The 18,439-nt window shown below is 43.5% G+C and overlaps 1 protein-coding gene across 2 annotated transcripts in view; it reads left to right on the forward strand.

Annotated features, from left to right (window-relative positions):
• Nucleotides 1-405: 405 nt before the first annotated feature.
• The window catches only part of LOC147107543 (uncharacterized), a 287,647-nt gene continuing 269,613 nt past the window's right edge, over nt 406-18,439 (forward strand). The window contains exons 1-3 of one of the 2 annotated variants that reach the window (XM_086006636.1): nt 406-930; nt 8,791-8,843; nt 18,178-18,243. In XM_086006636.1, coding sequence (XP_085862762.1) covers nt 594-930; nt 8,791-8,843; nt 18,178-18,243 — 456 coding nt within the window. In that variant the 5' untranslated portion in view covers nt 406-593. Of the gene's footprint in view, nt 933-8,790; nt 8,844-18,177; nt 18,244-18,439 lie in introns of both variants that reach the window. The other variant, XM_086006635.1, reaches the window with a different exon arrangement.

The following is an 18,439-nucleotide window of genomic DNA, read 5'->3' on the forward strand; positions in this document are numbered from 1 at the left end:
CATATATTTTACTTACAATGACTTAGAAAAATGTCAAAAATGATTGAACATAACAAAATGTTTCTTTATGGAAAACGATTTTGAAGATGGCCTGAATTTTGTAGTCAAATCACTTAGTAAAAAATTTCTAGGAATCATCAGTGATTTTCCTTAAATTTTTTTATTGTACAACAGTACTTATACAACTCAATTACATAGTAAATTCATTACATTCATTGACCACAATAAGAAAAAAATAAAGCCTTGAGAACAGCTTTATGGTTAACAATACAAATGCAATGATAAATTTTACAAATGAATCAATAACATTTACAGTACAAACTACCACTATTTCAATAAACCAAGAAAAAACCCGTATCACGCCAGTCCTACTGACATCGTTCACCCATTCAATCATTCTCATCCGCTCGTTCGTTCGCTCGAGCGTAAGTTGTGATTTTCATTATTAAGTCTTTTTTTCTGGGTGTTTGAACTTTGATGATACAGGAAACTAGTTTGAACAACCCATGTTGTTAGTTTGTGATAAGTGTTTAGAGTAATAGTTCCTGAAATTATACATTGTTATACAGCACGGTATTTAAAGGGTTATTGACATGTTTAGAAATTTTCAAAAAGCTGCAATTGTTCCACTTATAAATGTAGTTGCAGAGACGATTGTATTTGTTATTTGGCCGGTGACAGCGCTGAGTTTACAGGAGAGCTGCATGTTTACACGGGAAGGAATGACGGCTCGGAGGCCGCGTGTGTCCTATGTTGGTCCCGGGGCGGGTGCCGTATTCTCTGTTGCAGCAGTGGCAGCAACAGCAGCTTTTATGAGCCTGGTTACCATGGGGAATGGGCCTTTGCAGATTACCAGTGCAGCCGGCAACTTCACTGGAGTGCCGAATTCCCGCTGCACTATGTTTAATTCCGATTCGGAGGATTATAAATGTGTGAGTATCGCATCGCCTGTATTGCTGATCTGGCTCCCGAGTTCGAAAACGAGGCCTGGCCAGCCAATTTCAAAATGAGATGGTAAAATAAACGCATTCCTCGGTTTAGACCTTTCCTTGAGGTTTATGAAAGTTCCGTATTGTCCCTAGTGTAAATATTGCTGCATTGTGTGCTATTGAATAATGATTTATTAATTTTATTTAAGTTACACTTTTAAGTATTCTTAAAAATATGCAGCCTCTATAAAAACAGCACTAGCTCAATTTTCCTCTGATCAACATAATTCTATCACCTGGGAAATCCATCTGCTCACCTACCATGTTCAAATACTAGACCTGGTGCCACAAGTAGGGATACTGTGGTCCTGAATTTTATTTTTTGATTGACAGTGGAATCACAAAATTAATGATTCTGCATTCAACAAGGCCAGTTAAGGCACGCTGTTCCTTTTTGTTAGTGACTCAGTGCATTTTTGATGTCCTAACATTTTCCTGTACTAACAATCTTTTGAGTCATGTGAAGTCCTTGCTTTGGTAGTCTTTATAAAAAAAATTCTGTGCCCCTTTTATCTGTCACATAATCTGTCAACATCCTTAGAATACTGATTTAATGGACTTAACAGATGGGGTGATCTTTTTGTGCTGAGGGGCCAGCTTAGGTATAGCACAATAAAATCAGTGAGTAATACTTTTCATTAACCACACATAAGCATTTAAAAAATGTCACTGATGCCTCAGTAGATAAATATATTGCCTGCTGCAGTATTGAGCCATGCAAGTCAAGAAAATCCTAGGTTCAATCAAAATCTGTGCTGTGTTAGCTGACGTCAGCTGGGAATCTTGGTTATGGAAGGGAGGGGAAGCATAGGTCCTCACTTCTGATTGCTTTTCAATAATATTGCTGGAAAGTGCATTATAGGTGGAGTGTGCTGGGTAAGGTCAGGATTGGGCCTGGCTATGATGCCCCTGCAGTCAATTATCTTGCCAACACTCAGTCTGGTGAGTTATGAAGAATGGGCACTCGGGAGATACTGGTGTGCTGCTGTCTCCCATGGAAACTGTAGACCAGCAACATTGAGGATGGTTCCATTCCTGGTCTGTGCTGAATTATTTGATTTCAGACAGGGTGGTGATGGGGTCATGATTTGCCTTAATATTCTGTTTTAGGAAGGGAAATTTGGTCATAGACCCTGCTCTTGATTGCCATGGTGTGCACCCTTTTGTCAGTATATATGTATGGACAGCTGATGACTTACAGGAAGTCTTGTTGTGATGGTATCTGGTAGAACAGGAGCTCAGCAATCAGACAAGAAAAATGTTTGGATGATGTCCTGAGAATCACCACTGTTTGTGGAACCGTAAAGCAGCATGAGTCATTTCTTTCAAGAAAGGAAATTTAAGGGGAGAAAATTGGATGATGAATACCCCTTTTCTTCAAAATTGATCTTATTGTCAACTAATTAAAGATCCCTTTACTGAAGTAAACCATTTGGATTCATCTGGCAGGCTGATGGAGTAATGCAGCCATTTAATATTTTGCATTTGTAAGTGTAGACTTCCAGCAAAAATGCTGTTGTGAATGAATAGATCACTCCTAATTGGTTGGGAGAGACAATTATTAATAGATGCAGTGAGAAGGAAGAAACTGAGTGTTTCTAAACTGTATGTGTTAAGCAAAACATTGGAAAAGTTAAAATTACTGTATAATTAAAATAACCACCTCAGTATAATTTGATTTATTGCTAATTTTCCACCCCCTTGTGAAGGCTTTAACTCTTGCTTACCTGCATGTTTTTCCAGTTTCTCTCCTATCTTCTCTCGTGCCCTTTTCAAGCTCACCTTGTCCATGAGACTCAATTGCTGCTCCCTTGAACCCATTCCCACTGAACTGCTGAGCACCAACTTCTCTTCCTGGCCCCCATGTTAGTGAGCATTGGCCCGGATTTTGCGGTGGGTAATGACCAGTCCGCGTTTGCCGCCATTACCCCTCTGAAACTGACTGTAACTTCAGGATTTAGTGCATGCGCAGCTAAACCCGGAAATCCTGAAGTTGTGGTCAGTCATTCACTGCTCCGACACAGGCTGCGCTGTGGACCCCCTCCCCCATAGCCGGCAATCAGCGAAATCGGTGGAATTGACGAAAACTTAAGCTTTTCTGCGCTAATGCTATTGTTAAACATCCCATTAAATGTTAAACCTTGTTGGAATAGGTGTAACTGGGGTTTTAACAGCCTATTGACTGCTAAACAACTATTCTGGCCCTGCTAAACAACTATTCTGGCCCTGAAAAATGAATTTTATATTTGTGGAATGTCAAATTTCTCTTGATTAAATATTACTAGATTTAAAAAAAAAAAAAAAATTGGTTTGTTCTTGATATTTCAGCTTCTACCTTAACCCCATGTGCATGTCCCAATTTTTATTTCGCTCTCAAACATTTTTAAAAAGTGCAGATAATCAGTGCTATTTTATTTCCTGGTTTGCTGTCTTGAGAATTCCTCAATGTGATTGGCTGCTTAGACAGCTTGATGATGTCACTGCTATGCTAGGAATCCCCTTTTCACAGCACTACAATAAATTACACGTCGAGGCAGCTCTTTGTGGGCAGCTTTCTTCGTGGTCCGTGGCGATCGGGGAAATTACAGGACATTGTAAATGATTTCCTCTCCACAGGTACTGTCTCCCTCCCTTTCAAAACCACCTTCTTCATCCACTCCTCAACAATCACACCCTCGTCCACTCTCCTTTTGCAAACTACTGTCCCATCTCCAACCTCTTTCCTCTCCGAACTTCCTGAACATGTTGTCTCCTTCTAAATCTATGCCCATCTTTCCTACAACTCCATCTTTGAACCTCTCCAATCAGATTTTCACTCCTCCTAGAGCACTGAAATGGCCCTGATCAAAGTCACAAATAATGTCCTCTGTAACTGTGAGCATGGTGCATCATCTGTCCTCATCCTCTGACACGGTCAACCACACCATTCTCCTCCAATGGCTCTTCTCCATGGTCAAACTGAGTGGGATTCCAATTGTAGCTAGAGAATCTCCAGAAATTACTTCTCTTCCTGCTCCTGCACTGTTACCTCTGGAGTCCCCCCAAGGATCTATCCGTGCCCCCGCTCTCCTCCCATCCCCAAATCTTCCTCATCTGCAAGCTGCTCCTTGGTGACATAATCCAAAGACATGGGATTAACTTCCACATGTACGCTGACAACACCCACCTTCCTTGACCTTTCCACTGCCTGTGTTGTCAGACTGCTTGTCTTGGATGAGCTGCAATTTCCTCCTGTTAAACACTGGGAAGACCAGAGTTACAGTCTTTGGCTCCCGACACAAACTCTGTACCCTTACCACTGAATCTGTCTCTGATTGAATCAGACTGTTAGCAACCTGTGTCCTATTCAACCCCAAGCTGAACTTCCGATCCCATATCCTCTTCTATCACAAAGACCCCTACTTCTACCTATGTACGAAGATACAAAAATGTCGGCCAGGAAAAGGCTATCTAGTCCCATACAGTTGTGATGCCTTGTGCGTCACTATTAAGATGCTCCCTGCCCACCAGAAGCTGTGCAATCTCCTGGGAGAGTTGATAAACCAGATAAAAGCCCAAGGCCAATTAGGGGGAAAAATATGGGAAATTCTTCTCTGCTCTCCCTAGGTAATCAAAACTTGTCCATGAGACTGCATTGATCATGACATATTACTTGGTACCTACCTCTTGTATAACGTGATCTCCACCCCAGCCAGGAACAGTTCCAGCTCTCTTTTGGAGGTATACAGCAAATCAACACTCACTGCATGAACTGACCACTTGTTCCAAACGTCTATTATTCTTTGGGATAAGAAGAACTGCTTAACATCTAATCTATTGCTGCCCTTGCATAATTTTTAAGCATGACCCATGTCCTTCCCAATCTATCTAATTGAATTGATTTGTCAATGTGAACTCAATCTAGTCCCTTCATTTTTTATAGACCTCAATCAAATCGCCCCTGAGTTTACGCTTCTAAAGTATATAGACCCAGCTTTTTAAGCTTACCTGGGTAGCTAAGTGTTATAAACTGGGATTCAACCTTGTGACCCCCCGCTGAACCTTTTTCAAAGCCTTAATATCACCCACTTGTGAGGGGACCAGAACTGGACACAGTATTCCAAATGAGGTCTAACCAACGTCTTGTACAAGGACAAATTGTTATATTTTGTTTTATATTGAATAGTTCTGTGAATGTAGCTCAGTTCCCTATTTGCTTTAAGTATAGGTTTATGGCATTGGTCGTGAACCTTTGGAGAGTTATGAACTACAATATCAAAATGTTTTTCTTTCATCACAGGCTTCAGTTCTATTCCCTGTAAGATGTATACATATCCATCATTGGTCCTGCCCACGTGTGTAACACTGCACTTGTCTATGTTAAGTAGCCTTTGCCAAACGCAGGCCCATTTCCCTAACACATTGAGATACGCTTTCAGTAGTTTAGTCTCCTCTACAGTCCTAACACTTACACAAATCTTCGTATCCCTCACAAACTTTCAGATCATTCCCCCACACCTATATCTAAGTCATTAATAAAGATAGTAAAAAGCAAAGGCCCTAACACTGATCCCCATGGAACACTACTGGTAATTGTTTTCCAAGCAGATCCAGTCATTGATAACGTTCTGCCTACGGGCATGCAGCTAATTCTGAATTCACTATAGCAGCTTCCCACTAATTCCCCAAGATTCTATCTTGTGAGTATTCATATTGCGGGGTACCTTATTGAAAGGTTTCCGAAAATCTAGATAGACACCTCCATAACATGGCACACCGCCACCCCTGCCTCAGCCCATCTGCTGCTGAAACTCTCATCCATGCCTCTGTTATCTCCATTCTTGACTATTCCAATGCTCTCCTGGCTAGCATCCCATCTTCCACACTCTATAAACCTGAGCTCTGGCCTAGAGCCAAGAGTGCTACCAATGTCACTAGAAACCTGTTGAGCAAGCCCAAGTATAATTGGGCACCTATAATTTTCAAAGACTTAAAGGCAATGAAGATGCTCATTTCTACATTTTCCCCCAGGACAGAACAACTACCTTAACTCTTTACATAACTAAAAACGTATTAAAAAAATTACTGTACATCCTGTTTGGTGTCTTCAGAGTCTCCCAATTTGCATTGTGTTGAGGTTATATTGATTGTAGGGTTGCGGCTGAATTCCTTGCTTGTTCCTGATCTTGGCTGCATTGCTGTAGTGCACCACCGAGTGAAGGCCAGTCACTTCTTTACTTGGTGAGTTATGCTGGGGCTACCCTCTTGAACTTCCTGGTGGCAGTATGAGAGCCGTTAAAGGGAGGCCATGGAGCTAGTCAATTGCTTGCATGTGACAGCTCTCAACCAGGGACGTGCAAGGTGGAACAAAACGGAATTTTACCATTCACATCTCTCTTTTATGGAAAAAAAAATTGAAACGTGTGAAAAATGAAGCTCAGTGTTAACAGTATGTTTCGTAGTTCTGTAAATATCTTGATTTCCATGGTGAGTGTTGGTCACATTGCCAAGATTACTGATGGGGGTGAAGGGGAGAAACTGGGTGGCTTAGTGAGTTAGACGCTAGTTTTTAACTGTAATTATATAGGATCTCTGTGACCTGTGTTCAAATGCAGCCCTGATTAAAGTCTTTCGGAGGTATTGGGGAATGAAGCCACCAACTGCTGCAGGCTGCGTTTGGGCTGAGGGTTGCGGGGAAAGTGTGTCCCTTCCCATCCCCTCCTAAAATTACTCGTGCTTTCCCCCACCCCTCACTCCCATTGTGTCTGTACTACTTCACCCTCTCAGTATCTCCTTCCCTTCCTATGGCTCCCTTACTCTAACCACTACCCCTACTACTCCCACCTTGAACTACCTATTCAACTTCTGTATCCTCTGCTCCTCCTGGCTCCACTCTCACCACATCCTTGCCCCCATCACTAACTCTCCACAAGGGCAGGTAGCAAGAGACCAGAGGCCCATCACTCTCTCAACTGCTATGAAAATGCTAGAATCTATTATTAGGGACGTAGTAGCAGGGCACTTAGAAAATCATAATATGATTGGGCAGAGTCAACGCTGATTTTATGAAAGGGAAATCGTGTTTGACAAATCTGTTAGTTTTTTGAGGTTGTAACTAGCAGGGTAGATAAGGGGGAACCAGTGGATTTAGTGTATTTGGATTTTCAAAAAGCATTTGATAAGGTGCCACACAAGAGGTTATTACATAAAATCAGGGCTCATGGGATTGGGGGTAATATATTAGCATGGACTGAGGATTGGTTAATGGACAGAAAACAGAGTAGGAATAAACGGGTCATTTTTGGGTTGGCAGGCTGTAACTAGTGGGGTGCCGCAAGGATCAGTGCTTGGGCCTTAGCTATTCACAATCTATATCAATGACTTGGATGAGTGGATCTAGTATAATGTATCCAAGTTTGCTGATGATACAAAACTGGGTGGGAAAGTAAGTTGTGAGGTGGACGCAAAGGGATATAGACAGGTTAAATGAGTGGGCAAGAATGTGACAGATGGAATATAATGTGGAGAAATATGAAGTTATCCATTTTGCTAGGAAAAATAGAAAAGCAGAATATTTTTAAATGGTAAGAGACTGGGAAATATTGGTATTCAGAGGGACTTGGGCGTCCTTGCACACAAATCACAAAGTTAACATGCAGGTACAGCAAGCAATTAGGAAAGCAAATGGTATGTTAGCCTCTATTACAAAAGGATTGGAGTATAAGAGTAAAGAAGTCTTGCTGTAATTATATGGGGCCTTGGTGAGACCACACTTGGAGTACTATGTACTGTTTTGGTCTCCTTACTTAAGGAAGGATATACTTGCCTTAGAGGGAGTGCAACAAAGGTTCACCAGACTGATTCCTGGAATGAGGGGATTGTCCTACGAGGAGAGATTGCGTAACTAGGCCTATATTCCCTAGAGTTTAGAAGAATGAGGGGTGATCTCATTGAAACGTAAACTGGTTTGCCAGGGTAGATGCTAGGAGGATGTTTCCCCTGTCTGAGGAGTCTAGAACTAGGGGTCACAGTCTCAGAATAAGGTTGGACATTTAGGACTGAGAATGTCTTCATTCAAAGGGTTGTGAATCTTTGGAATTCTCTACCCCAGAGGGCTGTGGATGCTCAGTCGTTGAGTATATTCAAGACAGAGATCGATAGATTTTTGGACTAGGTAATCAAGGGATATGGGGATAGAGCTGGAAAGTGGAGTTAAGGTAGAAAATCAGCCATTACCTTATTGAATGGTGGAGCAGGCTCGAAGGGCTGAATGGCCTACTCCTGCTCCTATTTCTTATGTTCTTGTGCTCTTCTGTTCAACTTGTTTCCCTCCTTTCCTACCCTCCCTTCTATTTGTTTCCCTCAGAGGCCTTGATTGCTTTCAAAATTCAATTTACTTGTTTGAGGAAAGACACTTTTGCCTCTCTGTCTCTAAATGTGGAAATTGGAATTTAAAATGGAAAAGTTGATACAAAAGTGCAACAACAGGAAGTAATGTTTCGTAGACAAGAAGTACATGCAGACATAAGGGAGTGAAATTGGTCTTGGGCGGTAGTGCGAAACGGGTGATAGTGAATTGGCAGCCCATTTTACTCCCCGCCTAATTATCTTTTTCACAATAGACCAATTTTACTGCGCAGATTTTTTTAAATGTTAAAGATTGTATGTGAATTTAATTTTGATACTTACAAAACAGTTAAAAAAAGCTTAAAAATAAACGTTCTTTTACTACTTCTCAGTATGTGATATGACTGATTGTATACCTCACTGATAGCAAAGATCAACGTTGAAGAAAATCTAAAAAAATTCCTGTTACCGACAGGTCACTATAATTGCAGTGAAGCGAGCCTCTGCTTCCTTCTCTCTACTTGGATGGTAAGTTTTTTGTTTTACATTTTTACTTGTAATTAAACCAAACTATCTTAGTACTATATTTAGTACTATATTTTGAATATATATTGTACTATATATGCATTATATAAGTGTGGACCAAATGTGTATGCACTAAAACAAAATCTTCCATTATTTATATTTCCCATTAATAGGATGTTATTACCAGGTTAAGTAGATCTTCCCTGATGGATTAGCAAGTTTATCTAGTGAGTAGCTTTGCTGACCAGACAAGAACATTCCCAGGTTTGATCCCTGCTTTCCACTGAGTCAGCTGGTTTCAGTTGGGCACCAGTATGTTCATTACAATTGGACTTCGCACCCCTGTATTAAGGTTAGGGAAATTGCTGGGATGCCTGTTCCTGATTGCTGTCCCTGCTGGAAGCGGCATGTGTGAACGTTGTAGAAAGCATTAAGCTTGATGGTGATGCAGTGTGGTCTAGTAGAACCATGACATTTACAGCAAAGAAGGAGGTGACTCATTCAACCTATTGTATCTGTGTTGGCTGTTCTCTAGAGCAATCCAATGCTAATCCTAGTGCCTGCTTGCTTCCCCATATCACTGTATCTTCCTCTGCTCAACCATATCCTGTGGCAAAATATTCCATGCTCCAACAACCCTCTGCATAAAGAGATCTCTCCTAACCCTTCTCCTTACTTTCTTAGTTATGATTTTAAATTGATGGTCCGTAGTCATTGACTTCCCAACCAGAGGAAATATCTATTAAATCTCTCCTTGACCTGATCTTCTCCAGTAGAAATAGTTCTAGTATCTCATCTCATGTTTTGCCATCCCTGGCATCTTCCTGGTAAATATAAGTGTTACACTCTCTCCAGCTTTATTTGACTCTTTATTATAATTAAATTTATTGTAATTTTTCTAAACAATGATTTGTATAAGTTTATCATTACATTGTTTTTATTCATTCATGGGATGTGGGCATCCCTGGGAAAGCTAGCATTTATTGCCCATTCCTAATTCCCCTTGAGAAGGTGGTGGTGAGCCATTTCAGAAGGCAATTAAAAGTCAACCACATTGCTGTGGGTCTAGAGTCACATACCGTTCCCAGTATCCTCAACCCTCAATCTTGTACTCTGTGCCCCTATTTGTAAAACCCAAAATGCTGTTGACTTTTTTTATGAATTGTCTACCTGCCACTCGCACCTTCAGGGAATGATGTATTTGAACCCTAAGATCTCTCTGTCCATCTGCAACCTTTTGAGTAAGTTTTTTGCCCCCCCCCCCCCCCCAATCTTTCCTTCTTTGGTTCAGCGTCCATTTCTGTCTGATTATGTCTCTGGAAAGATGTTATCTATGGTAAAGACCGTATGTAAATGCAAGTTGTATCTACTGCATTCCCTTTATTTATTCAATTGGTTACTTCTTCAAAAAGCTCAGTTAGGTTTGTCAAACACAAATTTCCTTTAACAAATCCATGCTGACTGTCCTTGATTAACCTATGCATTTCTACCTTTGCTCATCTGCTACTCAAACCCTCATCCATGTGTTTGTTACCTCTAGACTTAACTGTTCCAATGCTCTCCACCCTCCATAAATTGAGCTCATACAAAACTCAGCTGCCCGTATACTAACTTGCAACAAGTCCTGTTCACCCATCACTCCTGTGTTTGCTGACCTACATTAGTCTGGCAATGCATTGATTTTAAAATTCTCATCTTATTTTCAAATCTCTCCATGGCCTTGCCCCTACCTATCCGTGTAACCTCCTCCAGCGCTACAACCCTCTCAGATCTCTGTACTTCTCCAATTCTGGCCACTTGTGCATCCTCGACTCCATTTGCCCACCATTGGCGGCCATGCCTTCAGCAGCCTAAGCCCGTAGATCTGTACGTTCCTCTTTAAACCTCGCCGCCTCCCTACCTCTCCCCTCCTTTACGATGCTTCTTAAAGCCTACCTCTTTGACTAAGCTTTTGCTCACCTGTCCTAATATCTACTTATGAGGCTCAGTGATAAATTTTAGTTGTTAACGCTCCTGTGAAGTGCCTTGGGGCGTTTTACTATTTTTTTTCGTTCCTGGGATGTGGGCATCGCTGGCAAGGCCAGCATTTATTGCCCATCCCTAATTGTCCTTGAGAAGGGTGAGCCGCCTTCTTGAGCCGCTGCAGTCCGTGTGGTGAAGGTACTCCCACAGTGCTGTTAGGTAGGGAGTTCAAGGATTTTGACCCAGCGACGATGAAGGATTGGTGATATACTTCTAAGTCAGGATGGTGTGTGACTTGGAGGGGAACTTGGAGGTGGTGGTGTTCCCATGTGCCTGCTGCCCTTGTCCTAGGTGGAAGAGGTCGCGGGTTTGGGAGGTGCTGCTGAAGAAGCCTTGGCGAGTTGCTGCAGTGCATCTTGTTGATGGTACACACTGCAGCCACGGTACGCCAGTGGTGGAGGGAGTGAATGTTTAAGGTGGTGGATGGGGTGCCAATCAAGCAGGCTGCTTTGTCCTGGATGGTGTCGAACTTCTTGAGTGTCGTTGGAGCTGCACTCATCCAGGCAAGTGGAGCGTATTCCATCACATTCCTTATTTGTGCCTTGTAGATGGTGGAAAGGCATTGGGGAGTCAGGAAGTGAGACACTCGCCGCAGAATACCTAGCCTCTAACCTACTCTTGTTGCCACAGTATTTATGTGATTGGTCCAGTTAAGTTTCTGTTCAATGGTGACCCCCCAGGATGTTGATCTGAGGAGTTATGAATGGCACTGAACACTGTGCAGTCATCAGCAAACATCCCCATTTCTGACCTTATGTTGGAGGGAAGGTCATTGATGAAGCAGCTCAGGACATTGCCCTGAGGAACTCCTGCAGCGATGTCCCGGGGCTGTGATGATTGACCTTCAACCACCACAACCATCTTCCTTTGTGCTAGGTATGACTCCAGCAAGTGGAGCGTTTCCTCTCCGATTCCCATTGACTTCAGTTTTATTAGGGCTTCTTGATGCCACACTCGGTCAAATGCTGCCTTGATGTCAACGGCAGTCACACTCACCTCACCTCTGGAATTCAGCTCCTTTGTCCATGTTTGGACCGAGGCTGTAATGAGGTTGGGAGCTGAGTGGTATTGGCGGAACTCAGACTGGGCATCAGTGAACAGGTTATTGGTGAGTAATTGCCGCTTAATAGCACTGTCAATGACACCTTCCATCACTTTGCTGATGATTGAGTAGACTGATGGAACATGCAGGGAACATAAAAACTGACTGTAAAAGCTTCTATAGATATGTGAAGAGAAAAAGATTGGTGAAGTCAAGCATAGGTCCCTTGCAGTCAGAATCAGGGGAATTTATAATGAGGAACAAAGAAATGGCAGACCAATTAAATACATACTTTGGTTCTGTCTTCACAAAGGAGGACACAAATAACCTCCCAGAGATGTCAGGGAACATAGGGTCTAATGAGAGGGAGGAAGTGAATGAAATCAGTATTTGTAGGCAAATGGTGTTGGGGAAATTGACGGGCTTGAAGGCCGATAAATCCCCAGGGCCTGATAATCTACATCCTAGGGTACTTGAGGAACTGGCCCTAGAAATAGTAGATGCATTGCTGGTCATCTTCCAAAATTCTATAGACTCTGGAACAGTTCGCTTGGATTGGAGGGTAGCTAATGTAACCCCATTATTCAAAAAAGGTGGTAGAGAGAAAACGGGAAATTATGGACCGGTAAGCCTGACATCGATAGTGGGGAAAATGCTCGAGTCCATTATAAAAGACCTAATAGCAGAGCACTTGGAAAACAGTGACGGGATCGGACAAAGTCAACATGGATTTACAAAAGGTAAATCGTGCTTGACTAATCTACTGGAATTTTTTGAGGATGTAACTGGTAGAATAGATAAGGGAGAACCAGTGGATGTGATGTATTTGGACTTTCAGAAGGCTTTCGATAAGGTCCCGCATAAGAGATTAGCATCTAAAGTTAAAGCACATGGGATTGGGGGTAAGGTACTGACTTGGATAGAGAACTGGTTGGCAGACAGGAAGCAAAGAGTTGGAATAAACGGGTCTTTTTCCAAGTGGCAGGCAGCGACTAGTGGGGTACCGCAGGTATCGGTGCTAGGACCCCAGCTATTCACAATATAATGATCTAGACGAGGGAACTAGATGTAATATCTCCAAGTTTGCAGACGACACAAAGCTGGGTGGATGTGTGTGCTGTGAGGAGGATGCAGAGAAACTCCAGTATGATTTGGACAGGTTGGGTGATTGGGCAGATGCAGTATAATGTGGATAAATGCGAGGTTATCCACTTTGGTGGCAAAAACAGGAAGGCAGATTATTATCTGAACAGCAATAGATTGGGAGAAGGGGAAGTGCAACGAGACCTTGGTGTCCTTGTGCACCAGTCGCTGAAAGTAAGCATGCAGGTGCAGCAGGCGGTTAAGAAGGCAAATGGTATGTTGGCCTTCATAGCGAGAGGATTCGAGTACAGGAGCAAGGATATCTTGCTGCAGTTGTACAGGGCCTTGGTGAGACCACACGTTGAGTATTGTGTGCAGCTTTGGTCGCCTCATCTGAGGAAGGACGTTCTTGCCATGGAGAGACTGCAGCGAAGATCCATCAGACTGATACCTGGGATGGCAGGTATGACGTATGAGGAGAGTGGATCGATTGGGCTTATATTCGCTGGAGTTTAGAAGAATGAGAGGGGTTCTAATTGAAACTTATAAAATTCTAACAGGACTAGACAGACTAGATGCAGGAAGGATGTTCCTGATGGCGGGGGAGTCCAGAACCAGGGGTCACAGTCTAAGGATAAGGGGTAAGCCATTTAGGACAGAGATGAGGAGGAATTTCTTCACCCAGAGAGTGGTGAACCTGTGGAATTCTCTACCACAGACGGCAGTTGAGGCCAATTCATTAAATATATTCAAGAAGGAGTTAGATATATTTCTTAAGGCTAAAGGGATCAAGGGATATGGGGAGAAAGCAGGGGCAGTGTACTGAATTTTGATCAGCCATCATCTCATTAAATGGCGGAGTAGGCTCGAGGGGCTGAATGGCCTACTCCTGCTGCTATCTTCTATGTTTCTATGCTGGGGCGGTAATGGACCGAGTTGGATTTATCCTGCTTTTTGTGGAGAGGACATACCTGGGCAGTTTGCCACATTGTCGGATAGATGCCAGTGTTGTAGCTGTAGTGGAACAGCTTGGCTAGAGGCACGGCTTGTTCTGGAGCACAAGTCTTCTTGAACTGCTGCAGTCCGCGTGGTGAATGTACTCCCATAGTGCTGTTAGGGACTGAGTTCAAGGATTTTGACCCAGCAACAATGAAGGCACAGCGATTTATTTCCAAGTCCGGATGGTGTGTGACTTGGAGGAAAACTTGGAGATGATAGTGTTCCCATGCACCTGCTGCCCTTGTCTTTCTAGGTGGTAGAGGTCGTGGGTTTGGGATGTGCTGTCGAAGAAGCCTTGGCGCGTTGCTGCAGTGCATCTTGTAGATTGTACATACTGCAGCCACGGTACGCCAGTGGTGGAGGGAGTGAATGTTTAAGGTGGTGGATGGAGTGCCAATCAAGTGGGCTGCTTTGTCCTGGATGGTGTCGAGCTTCTTGAGTGTTGTTGGAGCTGCATTTATCCAGGCAAGTAGAGGGTCTTCCATCACACTCATGACTTGTGCCTTGTAGATGGTGGAAAGGCTTTGGGGAGTCAGGAGGTGAGACACTCGCTGCAGAATACCCAGTCTCTGACCTGCTCTTGTTGCCACAGTATTTATGTGGCTGGTCCAGTTAAGTTTCTGGTCAATGGTGACCCCCCAGGATGTTGATGGTGGGGGATTCGGCGATGGTAATGCTGTTGAATGAGTGTCAAGGGGCGGTGGTTAAACGCTCTCTTGTTTCAGATGGTCAGTGCCTGGCACTTGTGTGACGCAAATGTTACTTGCCACTTATCAGCCCAAGCCTGAATGCCCAGGTCTTGCTGCATGCGGGCATGGACTGCGTCATTATCTGAGGAGTTGCGAATGAAACTGCACACTGTGCAATCATCAGCGAACACCCCCCATCTGACCTTATGAAGGAGGGAAGGTCATTGATGAAGCAGCTGAAGATGGTTGGACCTAGGACACTGCCCTGAGGAACTCCTGCAGCGATGTCCTGGGTGCTGAGATGATTGGCCTCCAACAACCACAACCATCTTCCTTTGTGCCAGGTATGACTCCAGCCAGTGGAGAGTTTTCCCCCATGATTCTCATTGACTTTAATTTTACAAGGGCTCCTTGATACCACACTCTGTCAAATGCTGCCTTGATGTCAAGGGCAGTCACTCTCACCTCACCTCTGGAATTCAGCTCTTTTGTCCATGTTTGGACCAAGGCTGTAATGAAGTCTGGAGCCGAGTGGTCCTGGCAGAACCCAAACTGAGCATCGGTGAGTAGGTTATTGGTGAGTAAGTGCCGCTTGATAGCATTATCGACGACACCTTCCATCACTTTGCTAATGATTGAGAGTAGACTGATGGGGCGATTAAATGGCCGGATTGAATTTTTCCTGATTTTTGTGGACAGGACATACCTGGGCAGTGTTCCACTTTGTCGGGTAGATGCCAGTGTTGTAGCTGTACTGGAACAGCTTGGCTAGAGACGCGGCTAGTTCTGGAGCACAAATCTTCAGCACAACAGCTGGGATGTTGTCGGGGCCCATAGCCTTTGTTGTATCCAGTGCGCTCAGCCATTTCTTGATATCACATGGAGTGAATTGGCTGAAGACTGGCATCTGTGATAGTGGGGACGTCCGGAGGAGGCCGAGATGGATCATCCACTCGGAACTTCTGGCTGAAGATGGTTGCAAACGCTTCAGCCTTGTTTTTTGCACTGGTGTGCTGGACTCTGCCATCAATGATGATGGGGATGTTCATGGAGCCTCCTCCTCCTGTTAGTTGTTTAATGGTCCACCACTATTCACGACTGGATATGGCAGGACTGCAGAGCTTTGATCTGATCCGTTGTTGCTGGATCGCTTAGCTCTGTCTATAGCATGCTGCTTCCGTTGTTTAGCATGCATGTAGTCTGTATTGCAGCTTCCCCAGGTTGGCACCTCATTTTTAGCTCTGCCTGGTGCTGCTCCTGGCATGCTCTTCTACGCTCCTCATTGAACCAGGGTTGGTCACCTGGCTTGATGGTAATGGTAGCGTGAGGGATATGCCGGGCCATGAAGTTACAGATTGTGGTGGAATACAATTCTGCTGCTGCTGATGGCCCACAGCGATCCGTTCTGAATCTATCCTATTTAGCACGGTGGTAGTGCCACACAACACGATGGAGGGTGTCCTCAATGTGAAGACGGGACTTCGTCTCCACAAGGACTGTGCGGTGGTCACTGCTACCAATACTGTCATGGACAGATGCATCTGCGACAGGTAGATTGGTGAGGATGAGGTCAAGTAGGTTTTTCTCTAGTGTTGGTTCTCTCCGTGCTGCAGGCCCAGTCTGGCAGCTATGTCCTTCAGGGCTCGGTCAGTAGTGGTGCTACCGAGCCACTCTTGGTGATGGACATTGAAGTCCCCCACTCAGAGTACATTCTGTGCCCTTGCTACCTTCTTCCAAGTGGTGTTCAACATGGAGGGAGTACTGATTCATCAGCTGAGGGAGGGCAGTAGGTGTAATCAGCAGGTGGTTTCCTTGCCTATGTTTGACCTGATGCTATGAGACTTCATGGGGTCCGAAGTCACTATTGTTGATTCCCAGGGCCACTACCCCCCCCCCCCCCCCCCAACTGTACAGGACATACACAGGGATGGTGATGGAGGAGTCTGGGACTGATTCTGTGAGTATGACTGTTAGGCTGTTGCTTGACTAGTCTGTGGGACAGCTCTCTGAACTTTGGCACAAGTCCCCAGATGTTAGTGAGGAGGACTTTGCAATTTCAATTGGGCTGGTTGTGACGTTGGTGTGTCCGAAGCCGGTGCCGAGGTCGATGCCAGGTGGTCTATCGGTTTTATTCTTGTTATTGTTTCTTGTAGCAATTTGTTACAACTGAGTGACTTGCTCGGCCATTTCTGAGGGCAGTTAAGAGTCAACCACATTGCTGTGGGTCTGGAGTCACATATAGGCCAGACCAGGTAAGGACAGCAGATTTCCTTCCCTAAAGGACATTAGTGAACCAGATGGGTTTTTATGACAATCCGGTAGTTTCAAGGTCACCATTACTGATACTAGCTTTTTATTCCAGATTTATTTAATTAAATGAATTTAAATTCCACATTGTGGTGGGATTTGAATTTGCGTCTCCACATTACTAGACAAGGCTTTTGGATTACTAGTCTAGTAACATAACCACTATGCTACCATTCCCATTAAAGGCTATATGAATGCAAGTTGTTGTGTAAATGATCGCTAAATTTATCTCGAATTATGGATTCTAAGAGTTGCCCACAACTGTGTTAGACTAACTGGTCAATAGTTATCTGATTATCCTTCTCTCTCCTTGAGAAAAGGTATTATGTTGGCTACTCTCTGTCCACTGTTCATAATTTGCATATTGAAGGAGGATTGGAAACAAATATTGACCACAGTCTCTCTTATCTCCTCTGACTTTCTTTAATAGCCAAGGGTGCATGCCATCAGGTCCTAGTTTTTGTTAAAAAATCAATTCCTTTTCTATAGTTATCTCTACCAATTGTTTGATATCCTCCCATCATTTGTAAAAAAATTGATGCAAAATATTCCATATCTCTGCCATACCTTCATCTCCACAGTTAGATACCTTCCCTTCAACTATTCTTGTGCTTTATTATATTCTTATAGCCAGAGTCCATCAATGCATTTATATCAAAGGTTTGAAGGAGTTGAAGTGAGACAAATGTACCGCATCTAACTTAATAAATTAGGATCAGGATTTCTTTTTTTTCCCTTTTTCTGATGATTTTCTTACCTCTGCTGAAGGTCTTCAGCCCTTGTTGAGGCATGATTCAGTGGACACCTGTTGCCATCCGATACCTCACTCAAGTGTCTATATTCCATGCCAGAACCCCAATGGTGGGTGACTGCAGGCTATTTGATCCTGCCCCCACCCAACGTTTATATTAATTCTAGTGTGGTTGCTGGATTGCGATGAAGAGCAGCAACTTTCGCCAGGTTTTCCCTGCCTACCCCAGGGGTGTTGAGGCCAATTATAGTATCACTTTCACTGCCCTAATTGAGATCAGCTAACTCGGCACTTTCCAAGAATTAAACCAAGGACCTTCCTGGTCTGTATCACTCAGCAACACACTCGATAAACTTAGTGAACCCTTGTGAAGCAAAGGATCAGAGTTTATTTTATTAATGCTTGTGGAGAATGTGTACTAATGATTGTGTTGTTTCCATGTAGCACCTTTATGCTTTTTGTGATATGGTTATTCCGAAAGTACACCTCTTTGGCCCAGGTAAGGACATTGTATAAAATTTAAAATACTGTGCAGTAATTAGATGAGTGTGCTCACACAGCCACAGTTTTTAAACACTGACATTTCTTTAGGTTTTTTTCCACTATGACCATTGACCTCTGTATTGGATGCTATTGCATGGCGCAGAAGAGGAAAAATATATCTCCACTTGGAAGTAGTCATATTAATAGAATGGGCATTTAATTA

This window comes from Somniosus microcephalus, chromosome 14 (genome assembly GCF_052327205.1).
Source record: "Somniosus microcephalus isolate GS21.2 chromosome 14, FLI_Smic_1.0, whole genome shotgun sequence".
NCBI classification, from domain to species: Eukaryota; Metazoa; Chordata; class Chondrichthyes; order Squaliformes; family Somniosidae; genus Somniosus; species Somniosus microcephalus.